Below are 25264 nucleotides of genomic sequence, written 5' to 3' on the forward strand. Positions count from 1 at the left end.
TTCTTTGGATGTTCAAATAACATCACAATTTGCAAACAGCAAAACTCTGCATGTGGACAAACAAAATTCAGCAGCTAATGAGACACATCCTTTGAGTGTTACAGGACACAGATACCTCAATTTATGATCCTCACAGACCAGGATTTTCACATGAGTCACTCTTCTGGGATAAGATACTGAAGGTTCCTGTTAAATGTGGAGATGTTCATAGCTAATAGCAAAGATTTACTGAGCATTTAACCGCACACCAAGTGCTATTTTAAGTGCTTTATGTATAATAATTTATTTAATGCTCATATCAACAATGAGGAGACAGGTACTATTTTGCAGATGAGGAAATTGAGGCTTAAGACAAATGTTACATAACTTGTCCGGGGTCACGTGGTTAGAAAGCAGCACGGCCAGGATTTGAACCTAAGCTCCTCGCTCCAGAATCCTGAGCTCTTAACTTCCAATCCCAAGGCTCTACAATCAACAGAATTTATGACAGTGAAGGGTATGGTTGAGACTTTCTAGGGTTTTGATGATTGGAGCATTTGCTTATTTCATCCTGTTCTAACTGTAGGTTGAAACTGAGGTGCCAAGAGGTGAGGTGGGCCCTGTCCTGATGGTAGTGACTCCTAAAGTCCATCTCTAGCCCAATTTCTTCTCCTGGGAGCTAGACTCATATGGGCAGCTGAATACAGGCCATCTATAGGCAGGTGTCCCACAATCACCACAAACTAAGATGACCCGGAAGTTAATTAATAATTTTCTTCCCCAAACCTTATTTCTATCTAAAAGGAATAATCTGTCTTCAACTTGTAAAGGTTTTTGGCTGTTATCTGAGTAAGGCCTCTCCTCTTCATCATTCCTTCTATATTCTACTTCTACAACATTCCTGTTTATGTATATTGGATATTCTCAATATGGCCTGCATGAGTTTTAGCTTTCCTTTCATAAGTTACCATCTCTAACTGTGCTTTGCTCTCTAATGGTTTCTCATACTTTCTTTCCTTTTATCTTCTTGAGGACTTTGAAGTCCCTTTCAGAGTCTTCTATTATTTCCATTTCCTCCAGACCATATTTCCTACCTGTTGAGTTTGTTGCGGGATGTTTTTCCTTGTGTGCTTTGAAATTTTCATCTGAACACTAATCTTAAATGGGGGTTTCTTGGTTTTGTTTTTTTTCCTTCTGTCCCCCTTTAGCTAGCTGGCTAGCTAGCTATGATGGCTACAGCTTTTCTCAGCCACTGTTTGAGGCTGAGGGGTTCTGTCCCACCCCTGGATTTCATGAGGTGAGCCAGACACCAGTTCCTTTCCCTTAGGGGCTCTTGGTCCCTATTACAATGAAGAAGTTGAACTCCAAATCCCCTCTTGCCTGGAATTCTTTATGGACTCTCTACTACATTTTTCGTATTGTGTCTTAAGGGTCTCTAATGCACAAATCTGATTATATTACTGCGTTGGTAAAATCACTTCAGTGTCTCCAGCACCTATAGAATAAGATTTAAAGTCTGGTTAAATGTCACCTCCTCAGAAAGGGCTCCTATGAACACCCTATCCTCATCATTCTGTATCCCTGATCTGGCCCTTGTTCTTCATAGTGCTTGTCACTACTTGCTTTTGTTACTATATACTTATTTGTCAGTGTGTCTCTTCCACTAGATTGTAAGTTTCATGTGGATGTGGACTTTGAATTACTCACTGTTAAGCCCTCAGCACCGAGAACAGTGTCTGGTACATTGTAGGCATTCAATAAATATTTGTGAATGGAGGAGTTGATATCTTTAACATGACATCAAAAGTACTAGATGTATCAGAGCAAGTAAGAGTGAGGGCACTAGAGTCAAACAGCCTAGGATGGAATCCCGGCTGCAGCACACCAGCTTTGTGACCTTGAACCAGTTGCCACCTTGTAAGCTGCAGTTTTCTCATGTATAAAATGGGCATAGTGGCTAATCTTGGTGGGTTGTTGAGAGGAATTGAGAGATAATCAAAATGTATAAAGTGTAGCATGCAGTTGCACACATCATCAGTGGTTTTTATTATTACATGTTCAAACTCATCTGCGATCATTCTCTCATCCTACACCATGTTCCAAAGTAATAGCCCGCCATTATGAACAGTGCCCCAACCATATAAACTGACTTGCATTTCTGGCCATTGCACACTCTCTTTGCCCTGTTCGTAATGCATACCTCCTTTCCCACTTAAAATCAATTTGCTTTCCCATACTCCATTCAACTCTCCCACCTGGAACCCCAGCCCAAGCATGGAAAGAGCAGCAGGCTTTTATTTGCCCCTGGTTGGACATGGAAGGGATTCTGGATTCAAAAGGAAGCTACTCCACAGAGGGTCAAGTCAACAACTTAGGATCCTCAGCTTTCTAGAAAAGAAGTGGGAGACTGAGGGGCACCTGGGTGGCTCAGTCGGTTAAGGGTCTGACTTCGGTTCAGGTCATGATCTTGAAGCTCGTGGGATCGAGCCCTGCGTTGGGCTCTGTGCTGATAGCTCAGAGCCTGGAACCTGCTTTGGATTCTGGGTCTCCCTCTCTCTCTCTGCCCCTCCCCCGCTCATTCTCTCTCTCTCTCTCTCTCTCTGTCAAAAATAAATAAACATTTAAAAAAATTAAAAAAAGAAAGAAGTGGGAGGCTGAGAAAAAAAATCAGATAAGTTTATTCACTCATTCATTCACATTCTATCTGTCTGGAACGAAGTAAGGGAAGCCAAAAGAAATAACTTGGACTTGAAGGTCATGCAGATTTGGGTACTGGGGAGCCTCTCTGGGGGCTGTGTGCCAGCCCTTGGGTAAACAGGGAAAGCTGCTCTTTCCAGAGTAAAGTAGATGAAAAACCTGAGGGATGAAGGGAGCAGTGACCTTGGTTCCTGAGGTCTGTCTTTCTAGTTCATATGAAGCCTTTTCTTTCTTTAAAGTTCATGAGGCTTCTGTAACTTTACATCTTTACTACTTATGTCTAGTTTTGTCCCTTCCATTACCACTGGGCAAGCTCCTGGTCATCTTTCAAGTCTCAGTATGTCCTCTTCCTCCCCACCTTCCCCTCTCCCTCCCTTCTCATTGTAATTGTTTCCATGTCTGTCCATCTCTGCCTAGAGCTTCTAGCTTTGCCTCACAGGTAGTAGACATTAAGAAACAAGACTGCTAAATGGATGAAGTTGGTGACAGAGTTAGGACAATAGTACAGGCCGCTCCACTTGTCCTCTAACGTTTTACTCACTCTCTCCCTCACTAGGGAAATGACCTACCACGTAGGGATACCAAACGCGAGCAAAGAGATATCGAGTGACAGCAAATAGGGAGCACGTCTCAGAACTGGGCCAGGATGGGGGCTCTGCACAGCAGGAGCGCTGGGCACTGGCTGAGGAATAGGGAGTTTGGTGCAGGATGAAACGAAGGAGTACCAAAGTCTTCATTTCCCCTTGTTCTTGATATAGTCTCTTTATACCTGGCTTCTCTGACACCTTGCTGTCATGGCTTTTTCTCTGCATCTCTTCAGCTATCCCTTCTTGAATTGCATTTGTTAGCTATTCCTCCTGTTTTACAACCTTTCAAATTTGGGAGACCCTCAGTCCTCAAGTCCTGTTTTCTTCTCCTTCTCTATACTCTTCTAACCCATCTGAATAGCGATCATCCCCAAGCCTCTAGATTTCTCCCTTTGCTCCTAATCCACATATTCCACTTCATCTTTCAACTTCACTCAGACATCTCACAGAAGCTTCAAACTCAACATGTCCAAAATATATTTCACTAATTCCAGGCACCATCACATATTCATATTCAGTGCACATATTCAGTGCTCAAGCCAGTAACCAGAGTCAACTTTGTCTCCTGCTGCCTTACTTCCTTTATCCAGTTATCAAATCCTGTCCATTCTAATTCCTAAAGATCTTCAGGTTTTATTTATACTCTTTCATCTCTATTGATACTAATCTACTCTTGCCATCAATGTTCATACTGAATCACTATAATGGTCTCCTAATTCTCCCCACATCCAAATCCAACCCTACAGGAATACTGTAGCCAAAGAATGCTTTAAAAATAAATGTCCAGGGGTACCTGGGTGGCTCAGTTGGTTAAGTGTCCAACTACTGACTTTGGCTCAGGTCATGATCTCACGGTTTGTGATTTCGAGTCCCACATCAGGCTCTGTGCTGATGGTGCAGAGTCTGCTTCAGATTCATTCATTCTCTCTCTCTCTCTCTCTCTCTCTGCCCCTCCCTTGCTTGTGCTCTCTCTAAATAAATAAACTTAAAAAAATAGATGTCTGATCATACAGTTTTGCCTGCAATAGCGTCCACATCTTTAAAATCCCAAATCCTTGCCATATCTTAAAAAGGCTCATCAAGATTTTGCTTCTATTTCTTGTGAACCTCTTGAGCCCTCAGTGGTATGCGCAAGAAATATGAAGGATATCTTTAAGACAAGCCACACTTTCCAGAGTCTGGCAAAAAAAAAACCCAAATACTAATATTCAAAGACACTGTCTACTGACTCAAGTCAACAACCAGTAAAAGGGCGCTGGTCTCTAGGTCTGATTATTACAAACTCTCTTGGGTCTAGTCACCTCACAATGATCCAGAAACCACTATAGTAAACAGCATTCCGGTTAAGTCCACAGATACAGATGAAGGCCACACAAATCAGAATTTATCTACAATTCTCCCTGTCCAGATATACATATATAATCACAGTTTTAGAATGAAATGTCCTAGTAATTAGTAAATACCTGAGATATTCATTCAGTTCTTTAGATCACAATTTAAAATTACAGTCTAACTGGACACCTGGGTGGCTCAGTCAGTTGAGCATCTGACTTTGACCCAGGTCATGATCTCATGTTCATGGGTTCGAGCCCCACATTGGGCTCTGTGCTAACAGCTCAGAGCCTGGAGCCTGCTTTGGATTCTGTGTCTTCCTCTCTCTCTACCCCTCCCCTGCTCATGCTCTATCTCTCAAAAAAAAAAAAAAAAGGGTAAAAATTTATAAAATTACAGTCTAACTCTCATACAGTGCTGGTGGGAATGGAAAGTGGTACAACACCTATAGAAGGAATTTGACATTAGCAATAGCATGAAATGACATATGCACAAGGTCACTAATGTAACAGAAAAAAGCCTGGAAATGATCTAAATGTCCATTAGTAGGGGACTGGTTTAATAAATTATTTTATATCCATAATGGAGAATTAGCAGTTATAAACAGGAATGAAGAAGATGCCTACATACTGCTATGGAGAAATCCCTGGTGTTTTGATATTGTTAAATTAAAAATAATCAATGTTTTCAAGAGTATATATAAGAGTGCGTAAGAAGGGGAGGCAGTACAAAAAGATAGAATATACACATTTTTATTTTCAGAGATAAATAAAACTAAAATGACTTAGTTTTAATTTTGAGAAATAATTTCCTCTAAGGTAGGAAGTGGATGGGATGAAGCGAGTAAGTATGTTAATGTGGTAAGGAACCCAGATTTTCAGAGAGAAGATGTACAAATAGAAAATTTAAAAAGTTAACTAAAAACCCTAATTTCTCTTAAAAAAAACTGTACATTATGGAAAACTTTAAAAGTAGAAAGTAGAGAGTAATGAAGCCTCATATACCCAATGCCCTGTTCCAGCAATTGTCAACTTACCAGCTAATCTTGTTTAACCTATACTTCAAACCCAGTACCCACTGCTCACCCCTCACCTGATTTCAAGGCAAATCCCAGACATTAATATCACCTTATGCATAAATATTTCAGTACTGATCTCCACAAGATAAGGAATGTTTGTAAAACAACTGCAACAACAAAATTATGTTAAAAACCAACAATTAGTCATTATCTAGTAAATGGCTCATAAAGAAAAATCTGTAATTGTTACCTTAAACTGGAAATAATGGTGTAAACTCACGGTTTCATTTTGTTTAGTTTTGATTGAAGACAATTTTTTAGTTTAAATATATTTTTTTGTTATTTTATTTTTTACTGTTTATTCATTTTTTGAGAGAGAGAGAGACAGAGTATGAGCAGGGGAGGGGCAGAGAGAGAGGTAGACACAGAATCCGAAGCAGGCTCCAGGCTCTGAGTTGTCAGCGCAGAGCCCAACGTGGGGCTTGAACTCACGAACTGTGAGATCATGACCTGAGCCGAAGTCAGATGCTTAACCGACAGAGCCACCCAGGTGCCCCGAAAACTTTTTAGTTTAGAATAAATTTAGATTTACATAAAAATTGCAAAGACAGCACAGAGAATTCCCGTATACCTCTCACCCAACTTCCCCTAATGTTAACATCTTCGGTAACTATAGTACATTTGCCAAAACTAAGAGCGTTAACACTAGCATGTTGCTATTGATTCAACACCAAACTATTTGGACTTCAGTTTGTTGACTATTGTACTTTGTTCCAGGATCCCATGCAGGACACCACAATGCATTTTGTCATTAAATCTCCTTAGTCTTCTCTGGTCTGTGACAATTTTTCAGTCTTTCCTGGTCTTTCATGACCTTGACCATTTAAAAAAAGGTGTTTTATAGAATGTCCCTCAATTTTGATCTGTGTGAAGGTGGTTGTTGTTGTTTTTCTTAGATGGGGGCTGAGGGTTTGGGGGAGGATATCAAAGAGGTGAAGTGCCCTTCTCATTACATCACCTCTACATGACACTGGTGGCATTAACTTGACTTCTTGGTTAAGGGGAAGGGGGTGAGCCAGCTCTCTTCACTGTCAAGCTATTGTGTTTCTCCTTTCTATCCTCTGTTCTTTGAAAGTGAGTCACCAAGTCCAGCCCACACTGAAGGAAGGAAGGGGATTATCTCTATCTCCTGGAAGTCGGTGGGCGGGGGGCAGAGTATATACACATACTGTTTGGAATTCCGGAAGAAAGATCTGTTTCTTCTTTCCCATTTTTAATTTATACAATAATTTATTTATATCAGTATGAACTCACATATATTTATTTTACACTTTGGGTTATAATCCAGTACCATGTTATTTTGTTGCCCAAACTGTGCCAGGTTTGGCCACTGGGAGCTCTTTCAGGTTGGCTCCTGTGACCCTTTGACATGCCCCTATTTTTTGTGTTTTGAGCACTTCCTTACTTTCAGACACTGTAAAATGCTTCAGGCTCATCTTGCATTTTCTGTGCCCCAGTTGTAGAAGTGATCATTTCTCCAAGGAGCCCTGGCTCCTTCTATCCAAGAATGGCATTTAGAAGTGAAGATCTATTGCTTCTTGGCCTTTTGACTAAGATCAAGGGTAGAAGTGAAGATCTGGGTGTGGATGTGTTCATTACCACTGGGGCGTCACTGCTTCTAGACCCTCCCAGTGGACAAAGCTAGGAAATGCGGGTGTGTGTACTAATCTGTGCACATGTATCTGTCTTCACTCTTGCTTATTTATAACTTCTTTCTCTGACAGAATGTACACTTCTGCATATTTAAAAAAACCAACACACAAAAAAAGGCAAATTAGGGGAAAAATATTTGCAAATATATGTAAAGGGTAAATATCTGTAGTAAACACAAGACTTCTTACAAAGTGACCAAAAAAAAAAAAAAAAAAACCCTAAAAAAAATGAATGGATAAAAAAGAAATAGGTAAGTATACTTTAAAAAATATTTGGGGTGCCTGGGTGGCTCAGTCGGTTAAGCATCCAACTTCAACTCAGGTCATGATCTCACGGTTTGTGAGTTCGAGCCTAGAGTTGGGCTTTGTGAGGACAGCTTGGAGCCTGGAGCCTGCTTCAGATTCTTTGTCTCCTTCTCTCTCTGCCCCTCCCCCTCTCATGCTCTGTCTCTCAACAATGAATAAAATGTTAAAAAAATTTTTTAAAAAATCTGACTATCCAATGAAATAAAGACAGTCTCTTCAGCAAGTGGTGCTGGGAAAGCTGGACAGCGACATGCAGAAGAATGAACCTGGACCACTTTCTTACACCACACAAAAATAAACTCAAAATGGATGAAAGACCTAAATGTAAGGCAGGAAGCCATCAAAATCCTTGAGGAGAAAGCAGGCACAACCCTCTTTGATCTTGGCTACAGCAACTTCTTACTCAATATGTCTCTGAAGGCAAGGAAAACAAAAGCAAAAATGAACTACTGGGACCTCACCAAAATAAAAAGCTTCTGCACAGCAAAGGAAACAATCAGCAAAACTAAAAGTCAACCAACAGAATAGGAGAAGATATTTGCAAATGACAAATCAGATAGAGGGTTAGTATCCAAAATCTATAAAGAACTTATCAAACTCAACACCCAAAAACCAAATAATCCAGTGAAGGAATGGGCAAGACATGAATAGACACTTCTCCAAGGAAGACATCCAGATGGCCAACCAACATATGAAAAAATGTTCAACGTCACTCACCATCAGGGAAATACAAATCAAAACCACCTATCAGAATGGCTAACATTAACAACTCAGGCAACAACAGATGCTGGAGAGGATGCAGAAAAAGAGCATCTCTTTTGCCCTGCTGGTGGGAATGCAAACTGGTACAGCCACTCTGGAAAACAGTATGGAAGGTCCTCAAAAAATTAAAAATAGAACTACCCTACGACCCAGCAACTGTACTACTAGGTATTTACCCAAGGGATACGGGGATGCTATTTTGAAGGGACACGTGTACCCTAATGTTTATAGCGGCACTATCAACAATAGCCAAAGTATGGAAAGAGCCCAAATGTCCATCGACGGATGAATGGATAAAGAAGATGTGGTATAAATATACAATGGAGTATTACTTGGCAATCAAAAAGAATGAAATCTTGCCATTCGCAACTACGGGGATAGAACTAGAGGATACTGGGGCGCCTGGGTGGCTCAGTCGGTTAAGCATCCAACTTCGGCTCAGGTCATGATCTCACAGTCTGTGAGTTCCAGCCCCATGTCAGGTTCTGTGCGGACAGCTCGGAGCCTGGAGCCTGCTTCGGATTCTGTGTCTCCCTCTCTCTCTGCCCCTTCCCTGCTCGTGCTCTCTCTCTCTCTCAAAAATAATAAACATTAAAAAAAATTTTAAAAAAGAACTAGAGGATATTATGCTAAGCGAAATTAGTCAGAGAAAGACAAATATCATATGACTTCATTCATATGAGGATTTTAAGATACAAAACAGATGAACACAAGGGAAGGGAAGCAAAAATAATATAAAAACAGGGAGGAGGACAAAAACATAAGAGACCCTTAAATATGGAGAACAAACAGGGTTACTGGAGGGGTTGTGGGAGGGGGGATGGGCTAAATGGGTAAGGGGCACTAAGGAATCTACTCCTGAAATCATTGTTGCACTATATTCTAACTTAGATGTAAATTAAAAAAATAAATTAACTAAAAATTTAAAAAAATATCTGACCATACTAGTAACAAAACAAATGCAAATTAAACCAAAGAATAATTGTGATTTATCAAAATGTAGACATCAAAAGTAGATGCTGTCATCCACTACTGGTTTGAATGGAAACTGGTACAATCTTTATGGAGAGTGACAGGACATTATGTAAAAGGAGTTTTAGCTGTATTGCTGACATCTGCTAGGTGAGGTCTCCTGTTGAAGACAACAAAAAAATGGGATACAAAACTAGCTGGAAGCATCAGGTACTAACCAAATTGTCAGGAATGTTGACTAAAATTTGGAAGAGAACGGGAACTCAGAGAGAAATCAAGAATCAGAGTCCTTCTTGCCCCGTGGACATCTGCTTTCACAGAAGATCTCTAAGGGAGAACAGGTGAGAACTTAGAGGAATCTCAGAAATTACTCTTCAACCTTGAGCTAAATCCCTAAAGAGCTATGGTTACCAGCAGTAATCAGTCCCCTCACAAACTTGCAATCTGGCTTGACCTCTGAGTGGTCTTAAAAATCTAAGACTTAGGGGCACCTGGGTGGCTCAGTCGGTTGAGCATCTGACTCTTGATTTTGGCTCAGGTCATGATCCCAGGGTCGTGGGATCGAGCTCTGCATTGGGCTCTGTGCTGAGCATGGAGCCTGCTTAGGATTCTGTCTCTCTCCCCCATCCCTCTTTTTACTCGTGTGTTCTCTCTAAAATGAATAAATAAATCTAAGTCTTAACCTTATTAAGATAGTTCCAAACTGCAAGTGCCTAAAGGTGCCTAGTAGAAGCAAATGAAGTCCTCTCTGGAAGAATAAAGTGCCATTCTAGGCCAGTAATTTTTGGGAATGAATCTAGTATATGAAGGGTAAGAGACCTTGATCAAGAACCAGCAGAAAGTGATAGACAATAAAGACAAACCCACAGGGACTTCATATATTGAGATTATCCAGCACAGATGATCATATAAGGAAGTGTATTATGTTCCAGAACATAAAAGCTGAGCTTGAATTTTTTTTTGCAAGAAAATGAAAATAATGAAAAGTGATGTAGATTTTCAAAAGAAAAACATGCAAAATACAGACAAGAAGATGGAGGATATAGAGAATAGCATAAGGCACACCTATATCTATACTAAATTGGGTCACAAGGTGCTGAGAGGAAGACAGGGGCAGAGGCAATATTTAAAGAGATAACGGCTGAGAATTTTCCATAACCACAAATAATACCAGTACACAGACTGAAGAGACTTAAAGAATCTCAGGCAGGATTAAAACACTTCCCCCACCCTGACACACACCCACAGTGAAAACAAAAGATGGAGCAAACATTTTTTAATAACCAGCGAAAGAGAGATTATCCTTAGATTAGTGACAGTCTGCTACCTGAATTCTCAACATCAACCGAAGCCAGAAGACAGTAGAGTATCTACTGCAAAGAAAATGCCAACCTAGAATTCTCTACTCAGTGAGTACCCTTCAGCACCAAAGGGAATACAAGGAAATCCTGAAACCAATAAAAACGGAGAGTTTGCACCCAGCAGACTGACACAGGGAAAATGAATCCTGATAAAACCTCAGAGATTTGAAAGAATAATGAACAGAGAAAGGACAAGTGTGGGGGTAAATCTAATCTAATAATAAAATAAGTTGGAGTGATGTAAATACATGTAACTTATGTATTTATACGCACACATATAAATATGTAAAAGCAACAGCCTGTAAGTCAAAAGAGGGACTTCGTCCTATTTATTTGGGAAGAGAATAATGGCATCAATATTAGAGCATGATGAATTAGGAAAATGTGCTGTAATTTCTGAGGTACACACTAAGATAACAGAAAAGAGTATGTAAACTTCCAAATTAATAGAGGAAAAAATGGAATGACAAAACATATTCAGTTGACTCAAATAAGTCAGGGAAGGCAAGGAAGAGAAATACGTAATAGGTGGTATGATGGAAAGCACATGAGAAGACCAGACATGTAAAATCAACTATCCCCAAATGTAATTAAATGTAAATGTACTAAATGCTCCAATTAAAAGACAAAGATTGAGAGTCTAGAATAAAAACCTTAATTATATGCCTTTAAACAAGAGGCACATCTAAAACCCAAGGGTACAAAAAAGTTGAAACTTAAAAGGGAGGAAAAAGAACCCTAGAAAATTAAACACAAAGTGGAAGGATGAAAATAACAACAAGCAAAAATTACTAAAATAGAACATAAATATTCACTGAAAAGGATTTACAAAGCTCAAAGTCATCACTTAAAAGACTGATAAAACTGGAAAATATCTGGCAAGGCTGAGAAAGAAAAAGAAAAGTCACAAATTACCAGTTTCAAAAATGAAAAAGATCCTTCAGAGATATTATGAACTAATTTGTGCCAAAACGGTGTGAAGTTTCAATAAAATACACTCATCCCCAGCAAAATGCAATTCACCAAAAGTGAGAGTAATAAATAGAAAACCAAATATTCCTATAAATATTTAAGGAATTCAATCAGAAATGAAAACCCTTCTCACAAGAAAGTCTGGCCTGAACGGGTCTATAGATGAGTTCTACCCATCATAAAGAGAACAAAACAAAACCAGAGAACACTCCCCAACTCATTTCATGAGGCTAGCATAACCTGGATATGAAAGCCTGATACCGACAGTATAAGAAAATTATAGTATAATCTTCTTATAAATATAGATGTAAAAAGTCTGAAAATACACACACACACACACACAAAACCAAATCTAGCAATATATAAAAAGGAATCTAGGGATTATATGTCACGACAAAGTTTGGTTAACCAAAGAATTAATGAAATTCACTCCATTAACAGATTAAAGAAGGAGTCATATGATCATTTCAACATATACAGGGTAAAAGAAGCATTTGATAAAATTTACCAAAATTTACCAACTAAGCTAAGAGTATGCTTAGCAAACTCTAAGATCAGAACTAATAAGAAAGGTAACTGCTATCACCGTTCTGAACGTTTAATCCACTGCAGTAAAGGCTAGACAAAGAAACATGTAAAAGAATGGAAGAGGAATAAACAAAATTCTCCTCATACACAAATGATATGATTAGGTATGCAGAAAATCCAAATGATTCTACAGGTAAATTACTAGAACTGATACAGCTTGATGAATAGAAAAGAATACAAAGTCACTACAAGGAAGGAGGGAAAGAGAAAAGAAATGAGAAACAGATCTACCTTTGAAAACAAATACTTAAGAATAAATCTAATGAAAAAGGTATACAACCTCTCCAGAGTAAAGCATAAAACGTTACTGAAAGAAATCAAAGATCTAAAAAATGGGAAGACAGACACCATGTTCATGAATTGGAAGACTCAATACCGTAGCCATGTCAATTATTCTCAAGTTGCTATAAAGATTTGATACAATAATTCAAGGCAAAATCCCAACGGGGTGGGTGTGATAACCTGATTCTAAAATGTGTATGGAAAATGCAGAGAAGTACATCTCTCAAGAACTGGCTGAAGAACAACAAGGTAAAAGGCCCTGATCTACCAGTTACCAGGACTTCCTCCAAAGCTACAGTTAATAAGACAACATGCTCTTGGCACAATGCCAGGCAAATAAATACACTAATGGACCAGAATAGAGCCGGAAACAAGCACACATGTATATGTGTTTGATTTATGGCAAAAGTGCTACTGCAGAGCAGTCTTTTCAGTAATTGGGCTGAGACTGCTGAATAGCTACATGGAAAGAAATGAAATTGGGGGCGCCTGGGTGGCTCAAACAGTTAAGTGTCTGGCTCTTGACTTCAGCTCAAGTCATGATCTCACTGGTCGTGAGTTCAAGCCCCATGTCGGGCTCTGTGCTAACAGTGCTGATTTTGGGGATTCTCTCTCCCTCCCTCCCTCCCTCTCTCTCTCTCTGCTCCTCCCTGCCCCCCATGTGTGCTCTCTCTCAAAATCTATAAACCTAAAAAAAAAAAAGAAATGTAATTGGACTACTACCTCATAACGTACTCCAAATGAATTTCAGATGTATGATAAAACATAGGAGGATATCTTCATAATCTCAGAATAGTAAATATTTCTCAAACAAGATACAAAAACACTAACCATGAAAGAAAAAAATTGTTAAGTTAAACTATATTAAAATTACAAACCTCTGTTAATCCAAAGGTACCATTACAAGAATGATGAGAGACACTGCTAAGCAGCAATTAGAGAAATCAGGAGAAACCACAACGAGATTCTACTACAAACCAACTGGCAAAAATAACAAATTCTGACAATACCACATATTAGTGAGGATGTGCAGCATAGGCAGTAAGTAATCATGAGAACAAAAGGAGGGTGCTGTTAATGAGGACTAACAACGGGTTTTTAAGACAGGGGCAGTACCTGGAAAACCAGGACTTGCATCACCTTGGAGAGGCAAAGATCACTGTTTATACATCTACTTCAGAAAATAGCTTGGCATTATCTTGGAAAAATGAAGTTGTATATACTCCAAGACTTTATCAATTCCACTCCTAGGTTTATGCCCTATATAAATGTGTACTTATGTATACCGGGATATGTGTACAAGATTGTTTACAATAGCATTGTTCAAAATAGCCAAATCTGAAAACAACCCAAATACAGAGTGACATTAAAATGAGTAATTGTGAATATTTGTTCACTGCAATACTATGTAGCAATAAAATGAAGGAGCCCAAAGCAATATGGATCAATCTCATAGACCAAAAAAGAGTATATGCTGTATGATTTCATTTAAATAAAGATTTTAAAAGACAGATAACACTGAATTATATTACTCAGGGATGCCATATGGATGGTATAGATATGAAAGTATGGAGGGGTGAAGTCTAGATTAATGATACTTCTGAGAGAAGAAGGGGATTGTGGTAAGAGGAATACAGGAGCTGCTGAAGTGCAGGCAGTTTTTACATTTCTTGACCTAGGCTGTAGGTACATGGGTATTTACTTTACAATAATATCCTTAAGCTGGATAGTTCTGGGTATGCATTTTTCTAAATGTAATAGATCATATAAAAAATTCTATATGTGATGTAGGTGTTTGGATGTATTCACACACTCTTTAACCTATTAATTATATTCCTAAAAACTTATTTTGAGGAAATAAAGCAATCAAGGGGTGTGAAAAAGTAATTGTACAAGAATATTACTAATCATAACATTACTTCTAAGAGGGGAGAAACAGAAAGCAGTGTAAATGTCCCACGATAAGGAAATTATTAAATATGGCACATGCATATAATTTAGATATCTTAATGCAGCCATTAGACTATCGTATCTAAAAAATATTTACTGGTATAGCAAAATGCTTAAAATTAATAAGTGAAAAGAATTGGGAAACAAAACTACACATGTAAAATGAGTGTAATTGTGATAATGAATAGAAGCAGAAGAAAATGTTCTGAAATGTTCATTGTGATTAACTTTTGCAAGCGGTATGATTTCTGTCATTATAATTTTCCACAATTTCTAAATTTGTACAAGGTGTGTGTAAAGATTATTTACACTAGAAACTACTCATATTTTTTTATATATATATGTATATATTTATTTATTTATTTAACGTTTTATTTATTTTACAGAGAGAGAGAAAGAGAGAGAGAAAGTGGGGGAGGGGCAGAGAAAGAGGGGTACAGAGGATCCGAAGCAGGCTCTGCACTGACAGTGGAGAGCCTGATGTGGGGCTCGAACTCACAAACTGACAGATCATGACCTGAGCCAAAGTTGGACATTCAACTGACTGAGCCACCCAAGCACCCCTATAATTTAAAATTTTTTTAAAAAATTTATTTATTTTGAGAGCAAGAGCACCCACAAGCAGAGGAAGGGGAGAAAAGGAGGGAGAGGGAGAGGGGGAGGGGGAGGGGGGCATTTGTTTTCTAATGCAGCATTCAAAAGTTAAAATCTATTCTACAGTGTAACATCTCAATCTAGGGCTTTATACAAAAATTGGGACACCTCCATTTTTATGTTAACAGATGTCAAAATGATACAGTAATTATGGTTAGAAGTTAAAAACAAAAAAAAAAAAATCCAAACTCTGCAATTATCTTAATAATTATATTTTGTTTGCAGATCCAGGAGTTTGTCAACTTAAAGCCCTTCTTGTATTTATCTCTTTTTCAGTTTGTGCAGGAAAGAGTTAACATAGCAGGCCTAAGCTTCTGAAGGGCTTGAAAGGCCTGCCTACCAAGTTAGCTCTTGATTGGCATCTGGCAATTGGACGGGAGGGTTCCTCCTGTCCTAAACTGAAAAGAGTGGCCCACTGTGTCTAAACTGTTTGTGCAAACAATGTGATTTATCCTGAACACCTGCTTTCTCTCTGGGAGGCTGGAAGATGGTACGTGCCAAGCAGAGGGTGCCTACATGACCAGCTCCCAGTAAATACCCTGGGTGCTGAGTCTCTAATGAGCTTCCCTGGCTGGCAACATTTCACATGTGTTATCACAACTGGTTGCTGGCAGAAGACCCTTGGAAGCTTGTGCCTGGCTGTCCCCGGACTTCAACTCATATACCTTTTCTCTTTGGTGGTTTTGCTTTATTAAATCTTTGAGCTGTAATAAATCACAGTTATGAATACGACTATACGCGGAGTCCTAGGAGTCCTCTTAGTGAATCATTAAACCCGGGGATAGGTAGTCTTGGGGACCTCCGACACATAGTTCTTAAAACTAAAATACAACTGAACATTTAATATAGTGGTGAAGCTAGTCAAGAGAAATGTTTAATTTTTTTTAAAGAGTTTATGATGATAGAACTTTTTTTTCTTTCACCTAGTATTTATCAAAGGTCTTCACAGTCACCCAAGCTATGTCCTCTCATATATCTTACTGAATTACCTTAAGTACCACATTTCTAATGTTTACTAGGACCAAATGATATTTTCCAACCATTTCCTATTACCCACCACTTAAATAAGCATTTGATAAATATGTGATAAAAGAATGAATAGCAATTTTTATCATTACACATGAAAACAAAATATCAAAATAGATCAGGCGAGCCATAAAAATATGTACAGATCTTCATAGAATTGTAAATACTACAGTCCAGACTTTTCTTGCTTGATATGAAATAAATAACTTTCCTTTCCCTGGCAAGTTTGCTAGTAAGTAGAAATCAGTGCTACTCTATCAGCATAAATGAATCCCACAAAATTTCCCTTCCCCAAGCATAAACACCAGACCAAAAAGAAAAAAAATTAAAAAAAGACAAAGAGCTATCAGTCTATCTCCTTTGTGAGCTTCAAAGATACAAACTGCTAATATTGTTTTAAAAGATACAAACTATTGTTTTCATGTCAGATATATTTTAAATCCATATTTAATTACTGCCAAAGTCTCCCCGTGGTATATGTAATCATTCTATAATAAGGTAATTAAAATTCCTTGGCCAGCCAATTTAGGATTTACAGCTTAACTCAAGTATCAGACACTACTAAAGTCAAGTCCGGATGTGTTACTTAGAAATAAACATTTAATTTGGGTGGGGGTGATACAACACAAAATTGAACCTACACTTTTAAATATGTTTCAGCAAACTGCTGCAAACAAATCCAAATTTAAGTGTAATCCCAAAGCAATGGATCCCAAATCAATGGATAGATATAGTGCAAACACATGCAGATTTCTATCAAACTACTGCGTGCGTTGGGAAAAATGACAACATGGTCTCTAAATAGTAATGCCCCTACTTTAAAGGTCAATCATCTCTTGACCTCCTACTTTGGGACTCGCAGTTGTTGAAACTCAATATCTCGGGATGGTGCCTGGGTACAAGCTTGTTTGACAAGCTCTACTCAGGACTTTTCAATGCTAAGTTTTGAAATCCACTGTTTTACTCTTTTCCAGCTCTAAAAGTCTGGTTCTGTGAGTCTCTGTATTTGAATATGCTTTAACTTAAAACCATATGTAATTAAAATGGGCATTAACCAGTTCGAAAGATTTTCTAACACAATAAGCAACCTGATTGGGCTATATAATGTCATGACTTCGGTTTAAGGGAAAAAAAGGGAGAGCTGGTTATACATAGTCTGTGGCAAAGGCAGATATGGATACCATATTAAGAAGCTCACTGATAACCTAAATAGTTTGGTCTAGCTTTTCCTCCATCAAAATTATCAGAGCTGTTTCCAAGTAGCCAACAAACAGCAAAGTCAACTGATGTTAATTTCATTTGTTTTCCCTCTGTCTACTCTGTATTGGTGGCATGTCAGAAAACTGTGGAAAGGATCCAGATAACCCATAACCTGAGCAATGAGCCCCTGAAAACCAGGGGTCATTACATCTACTGCCAGAAACATGGAACTAATTCTGGAGCAGCTTCCTCTACATTGCAGCTGTACAATCTCTTACCTAGCCAGTAGGTGGAGGCACAAGCAAACTTAACTGCTTTGCTCTTTGAGCCACAGGACCTTAAATTTTATAGTAAATTGGTTTTTCATTTATTCATTTGTTTTAAACCCAGGAGATCAAAGAGAATGCAAAAAACTGAACAAGGACAACTGTTGAGGTGAATTTACAAAAAGTGATACAAAAGAAAAATTTTATATTTCTATTTTGTTTCTGGCCCTTTTGAAAAATAACTAAGTTATTTTAACTGTGAATTCATAATCCACTTCCAGATCCCAGAGCTAATAAAACAATTCCAAATTTTAAAATATAGCTTTTAAAAATTCATGTTCAATCAGGGAAAACTGAACATCAACTGAATACGACGTAATACTAAGGAATTATTGTTGATTTTGCTAGGTATGATAATACTATTATGGACTGGTATCTATCTATACCTATATTTCAAGTCCTTATTTATAAATACAAACAGGAGTATGTATAGGTGAAATGATACCACTTTAGAAATCACCAGGAAAAAGAGAGAGGGAGACCAACCATAAGAGATGTAAATACAGAGAACAAACTGTAGGTTGCTGGAGGGGTGTTGGGGGGGGGGGGGTGGGCTAAATGGATGATGGGTATTAATGAGGACACTTGTTGTGATGAGCACTGGGTGTTATATGTAAGTGATTCTACTCCTGAAATCATTATTACATTACATGTTAACTTGGATTTAAATACAATTTTAAAAATTAAAAAAAAAAAAAAAAAGAAATCACCAGGGGGGGGAAAAAGACAACAGGAAAGGATAGATAGAGCAAGAATGGCAAAATGTTGATAACTGAAGTTCAGTGACAGGTACACTGAGGTTCATTATACTATTCTCTTTTTATTTGAAATTTTCCAAAACAGGAAGGAAGAAAATTAAATTATGATGCCACATTCTTGTGATCTGGGTTAACACTGAGATTAGGTTGACTGGTAAATATGCGACTTTAATGAAGTCTTATCTCTGTATACAGCCATCGAGGAATTATTTCAATCACAACTGAATCATACCAAAAATTCGCTCTATAAAAAACTAAAACTAACCTGCTAAATCCCCTGGAAACAATAGCTTCCAGTTGTGGAGCACTTCACCATTTTACGAGGTGAATTCATATAATTTTCCCATCTAGTTCTCATGATCTTATGGAGATTTTAAAGGTAAAAATCCTGAGGCTCAGAGAAGTTAAAAGACTTGGCCAAAGTCACATGATCAGTAGAAGTGACAGAGCTGGGAACACTAACCCAAGTTTTATAACCCCAAAGACTTTCTTCTCTCTGCCATACTATCGCTTAGACCCCCTTGAAACAAATAGTAAACATGATGAAATTTACGTAAATTTTACAATTTTGCTTTCTGTGCTCATTACTTGAAAGTATATGATGAAACTGGCTTTTTTGTTTTCTCAGCGAATAAAAATATGGATAGAAATAGATTTCTTGAATAAAGAATGAAATTAAACCAGAGAAAGTAATTAAAAAAGAATTCGAATATTCTTAAAATTGGAAGGGGGCGGTTAAAGGCCCTCTCTAGCCCCAAATTAAACCTGTATCTTTAGCTCCCTTGGATGCAACCAGCTTTAGCTCGAGCACTTCTAGTGAGGAACTGCATACTCCGTTAGACAGCCTGCTTTATTCACTGAGTCAGTCTAATCGCTAAAGGGGGTTTCCTTGCTTAGAGTTGAAATCTACCTGCTGCTTGTTGATTCCCATTACAGACCCTGACCCTACAATGAATAAGCATAATCCTCTTACATACGACACTCTTTTAAATAACTGAACAAATCCACTATGTTCTACCATGGGCTTCTGCTCTGAGAACTCTTTTAGCAGAAAAAGAAAATCAATTAGATTCTTGAGTCACTAAAGCTTCCCAGTCTTTTCAACAGCTTTTCCATGGTCTTCAACTGGGACTTGGGTATCTCTGGGAGTACTCAAGCCCTTCCAGGAGATTGAAGAATTAGGATATTTTTAGGGCAATCAATGTCTCTTCCTTCATTAGCCACAATTTGATTTGTCTGAAAACAATTCTATGTTCTGCTGATTTTCCTTTCACGTGTCCACTCATAGGAGCCCATCTCAAAAGACAAACTGCTCACCCATCCTGAAAAGCCTGTCTAGCTTCAGAGCCAACTAGGGAATGCAAAGCTCCTGAGGGAGAGACCCTTGAGAGCAAACAGAGCTTCAGAAAGAAAGAGGAGAGCCACCTTATTTCATATGGACAATATATGCATGGCAAAGCCTTTTAGAATTAAAAATCAATAGTAAGATGATTGTCACAGGGATGTCTATTAACACTTTAATTTTATTTGAAAAATGAAGGCAGATTTTTCTCTGCCAGAAAGCGTGTCTGATTTGGCTGACTGGCTTGACAATGATGACTAGCTTTGCCATTTAGGTCACACAGAAGACATTTTCCATAAACTGAACAAGATAAAGGTACAGATCTACAGTTTTGAAGAAAATATATTTAAAAGAATATACAAAACACTAAAAATTATAGCCTCACAAGAGAAGTTTTTATGTATCAACTCAAAAGTATGTGAGGAGGTACATGGTTTTCAAAATTCTTTTAGCAGGTATGCCAACAAAAACTTTGAAGGCTGTGACTCTAGGGCAAAATTTCTAGGCTCTTTCCCACTCTGGTTATCCCCTTCTGGAAGCATGCCAGTGTCCTGCTTACCATGAACACTCTAGGGAGAATGGGTAGCATACAAAACAGTGGGACTGTGGCGTGGTTCTAAATAACTATATACTTTTAATTAATGTAGCTGAAGGTTCCATTCAGGACTTTTGTTAAGCTGTTGCAACAACTAACTTTCAAAACATTTACTTCTTTTTCACATAAGCAGTTACAACTAAATTTACAGTGATCTTGCACTTATATAATCGAATGAAGGAGTCTGTATTAACTAGCCTTAAGTTTCATCTTTGTTTGAGTTCCTTTGCTACAAACTTGTAAAATGTTTTAAAATTCTGATCTAGATATTCAATGTATTAGCTAGCCCTCCATGGGGGTGAAGCTTCTGACATGGCTCCCAAAGACCACCAGCATCTGCTCATATTCACACCCTGGTGTAATCCTCTCCCCCTGGGTGTGGGCTGGATCTGGTGACTTACTTCTAACTGATAGAATATAGTAGAAGTGATGGTGTGTGATTTCTGAGATGAGGTTACAAGACTGACTTCCATCCTATTTGTATTCTAGCCTTCTTGCCTGCTGACGCTGGATGAAGCCAGCTGCCATGTTGTGAGTTGCTCGATGAAGAGGCCCAGTGACAAGGAACCTAGGGAGGCCTAAGGCCAACAGCTCACAAGGAACTAAGGCTAGCAGTCGGATAGCCTGCTGCCAACAACCATTTGAGTGGGCTTGGAAGCAAATCCATCCCCAGTGGAGTCTTAAAATGACACCAGCTCTGGCTAATGCCTTGATTACCACCTTGTGAGAGACCCTAATCAAAGTCATGGATTAAAATTCTGAAAAGAGTAGAAGGCCATCCCATAAAGCTTTATACAACCTCTTTGGACACAGTTATCCAATCAGCTACAAAACTACCCAGTTATACTATCCTTGGCTCACATTTCTCCATCTTATTGGCAAAAATTCTATGAGAAACATGGCAAGTGGCTTATTAAAATCAAGATAACACTGTTATCTTCAGAATTTCCTTAATATGACAAAATAGTCATTATATCAAAATAGGAAGTTGAGTCTGTTTTGAAAGGCTTGCTACATGGAGACCTCTACTCCCATCCCACTCCTCTTCAATAGGACTCCTATGGTCACAATGTTATATTTTGGGGCCTCCTGTCCATCTGAACTCTATTTCTCTTTACAGCCTCCTCTCTGAAGTATGCTAAAAAGGAGGGCAACTAAATATGCCCAACTTTTGCTTCCTTAGCCATTGTGAACTTTAAGATGAAATAATCCTTTTATTCTTGTTACTTGTTTTCTACACAGATGAGCTTACAACTATTGTTACATTTTAAGAGGAAAAGTGTTAGCATTATCCCAAACCAACACTGCTTAAAACTTTAACCCTTAAGAAAATAAAATGCACACTCACAATTCAAAAACCATGTAAAGCATTCCATCTGAGCTATATGTCTCCAATAACTCTACAATGTGGGGATGTTTCAGCATATGACAGATACTGGCTTCCCGCTTTAGATCTGCAAAACAAACACAGGACATACTTTGTTAGGTAAGAACAAACGACAATCAGAGTGAATGATGAATGAATGGATGTGATCTATGGTAACATGAAGACTTCTCTAACTAAAGAGATGAAATCCCCCATTTACGCTAAGCTTAACTTTTTTACCCTATAAATCTTTGACAACATAACTTTTTCATATTCCTGCCAGTCTGTGTGTGTGTGTGTATACAGTATAGTTAGCTCTTATTTTTATTTATTTTAAGTAATTAAGCTCTATGCCCAATGTGGGGCTTGAACTCACAGCCCCAAGATCAAGTCGTACACTCTACTGACTAAGCCAGTCAGGTACCCCAGCACTTATTAATAAGAAATGTAAATAGCACAAATACTTTCTCCAAACTCTTTATAGTCAAGTCTCAAAATTTATAATTTTCTTGATGTGCTAATAAATAACTCAATTTGCCATTTTAACATTTTACCTCTTTTTCTTAGTCTTCCCCAAATTGGGTAAGAATGTTGTCTATTCTTTAGCCTAAAATCTAGCATTTGCACACACAGGCCAGGGAAGTTATATGGAATAAAGGGCCAAATAAAATTAGTATGATTTAAACAGTAAAGGCACTACTCTCAACCAGCAAAGTCAGAAATTTATTTTCTATCATCTATAAAATGTATTTGATAATTCAGGACACTACTCATAGTGTTATCCTGAAGAACAAGTTCAGACAATGTAGGTAGACTATTGCATAAGAGTTACAAAATACTGTTTGGAAAGTAAAACGGTTAATATCATCATCATCATCATCATCATCATCACACAAACACATTTTAGGCATAGGTATCACTTGCTATGTCCCCATGGAACAAAATAACTAAAGCCTTCCTGTACTAATTGTGGTGGAGTTTTACCTGTTTGCAGGTGAATAGAATCCAATAAGACATTTTTATATTTGGAAGTAGAAGGGAGACAGGTAAAGAAGAAGGCTAAGGACGTACTACATAAGGCAAATGAGAGGTTATCTCCTCTCTGATTTATTAATTCAATTTATTAATTCAGGCCAATTTATTAATTAGCCTTGTCAATGAGAGCAATGGCTGAAGACTGAACCACAGAAGACTGGGTAAGGGTAGAATGAGGAAAAGAAGTTGGTAAATTAGACAAAAGAGAAGCCACCAGAAAAGGAAGAATCAATAATATCACGAAAGTCAAGGGAATAGAGGGAATTAAGGCAAGAGTAGTTGGAGAAGGCTGAGAAATGGCCGTAAGGGTCAGTCAGAAAAGACCATTAGCATTCTGAACAAGATCAAGTTCTGTGGAGAGGGCAGGTTTGAAGTCAGTATGCAGGAGACAATTATGTAATAACAGATTAAAATTTATCATGTTTCTCACTGGCCTAAGTACTTAATAGAGTCATTACCATTTACTGTCCCAATACCCCCATGAGGTAGTTATTTTACAGGTGAGGAAGCTGAGGCCTAGAAAGGCATTCAAGATCACACAGCTCCCACAAGGGGTAGGTCTGAGCCCTGGCTTGTCCACCTCCAAAGTCAGCAAACAGTCCTTCCACAATGCCATGCCAGGTTTAGACGTGATCAAATTCGAAGAATCTTGCTGTAGGCAAGAAACAGCAAAGTCGAAGGTCTGATTTTTCTGTTTTTGCTGTTGTTTTAAAGGGAACACTGTGTTTCTAAGTGGCAGTGATGAAAACTCCATGGGATCTACAGCCAGAAACTTGGTGCAGGTTCTGCTGCCTGGCCTGCTGAGCGACTGCTATCCTCTACAAATGCCTTTGTCACTGCAGATGAAATGGGGCAGGCCACACGCAATGCAGGCCCTGTAGACTACTCAGCCACCTTCAGGGGGCAGCGGTAAGACTTCCATGAAAAAACAGATATGGAAGGACTGTATGGAATGCAGCACTGTGGGGCTGAGGGACAGGGTGGCTCAGTGTTCAGGGGAAAGGAAGAGGTCAGAGGCACATGAATGATGGTCTCCATCTCCAAAAGTGCTTGGAAAGGTCATGCAGGAGAGGAGAGGTGTGAATCAGGTGTGGGTTTTGTGCTGAGAAGTCATAATTATGAGGAAGGCTTTTGACAAGTGTGCTAGAAAGCCAGGTTGAAGCCAGGATACATAAATCAGGTATCTGCACAGTTTTTTCTCTCTTCCTTCAAGAATGTTCTGCCTCTAAATTTTATGAAAAGCTCAGGAGTTTTATTACTCATTTTAACATTTATTCCTTATTTTGCCCCTTTCATGTAACTACAGTGTGTTTCAACTTCCACACTCACTTCCCATGTACCACATTGTCGTACCAAAAGACTGCAGGTAGAAATGGATGCTCTAAAGACCCTTCCACTGGACCTGCACATTTCTTCTTGGTATACAGTTCAACCTGCTGCCAGTCTAGTCTCTTATCATCTACCCACCCCCCTCAAAATGAAGGCAGAATTGCTGGGGACCCTCCATTCAAAGACTAAACTATCTTTATATTTTTTCATTTTTAAAGTTTATGTATTTATTTTGAGACAGTGAGTAAGCATGAGTAGGGGAGCGGCACAGAAAGAGAGGGAGAGAGTGTCATTGCAAGCAGGCTCCAAGCTGTCAGCACAGAGCCTGACATGGGGCTCCATCCCACAAACCGTGAGACCATAACCTGAGCCAAGATCAAGAGTTGGACACTTAACTGACTGAGCCACCCAGGTGCCCCAAAGATAAACTGATTTAAACATTACTGGATTTGGCAATTCAGGGACTAAAAATCAGAACACCGAACAACACAGAACAAACATAAAAATATATTTCAAATTATAAGGACAATGATGCTAAAGATGGTTTACATCTAGGATAATTAGGGCACCATTTTCCATAATTCAAATATCAATTAAATTGGTATATATTAAATGCTCAAATGGAAAATCATGGTTTAAAAAACACAAATGCATTATATATAATTTAAATTATAGATTCCAGGAGCATTAAATTCAGAATGCTTGTTTCTAGATGTGAATGTGAATTAAAGATGTATTTATTAAGAGCTATTAATTTTTTGCTGATATAGCAAACTAAGAATAGCATTTTCCTACAAATCAACTCATGAAGCAGAGTAGCAAGGAATTCAAAAGTAGGTGATAATGATTTGAAGTTGTGATTATCTGAATGCTTTGAGGTACAAGCACAGAACGTGCCTGGGAGTGCCCTGACCAAGGTACCATTGCTGTTTTAAAGTGCTTCTTTGTCCATAGTAACTGGTAACTCTGTCTACTCTTTCTTGTATTTTTTTCAATTTGTAATCTCTCAGGGAAATTTAAAAGATTGAATACGGAAAGTAATATTTAGTTTTCTGATCATAACTGGAGAAACACACTGAAATCAATCTCTTATATGGCATGAGTACTACTGCTAC

At 38.4% G+C, this 25264-nt stretch overlaps 1 protein-coding gene across 8 annotated transcripts in view; it reads right to left on the minus strand.

Annotated features, from left to right (window-relative positions):
* The window catches only part of CASK (calcium/calmodulin dependent serine protein kinase), a 353026-nt gene that overhangs the window by 207332 nt on the left and 120430 nt on the right, over positions 1-25264 (minus strand). For all 8 annotated transcript variants that reach the window (XM_049643727.1, XM_049643725.1, XM_049643728.1 and 5 more), the window contains exon 3: positions 21768-21873. In XM_049643727.1, the coding sequence (XP_049499684.1) occupies positions 21768-21873 (106 nt within the window). The remainder of the gene's footprint in view (positions 1-21767; positions 21874-25264) is intronic.

Source organism: Panthera uncia, chromosome X (genome assembly GCF_023721935.1).
Source record: "Panthera uncia isolate 11264 chromosome X, Puncia_PCG_1.0, whole genome shotgun sequence".
Taxonomy (NCBI): domain Eukaryota; kingdom Metazoa; phylum Chordata; class Mammalia; order Carnivora; family Felidae; genus Panthera; species Panthera uncia.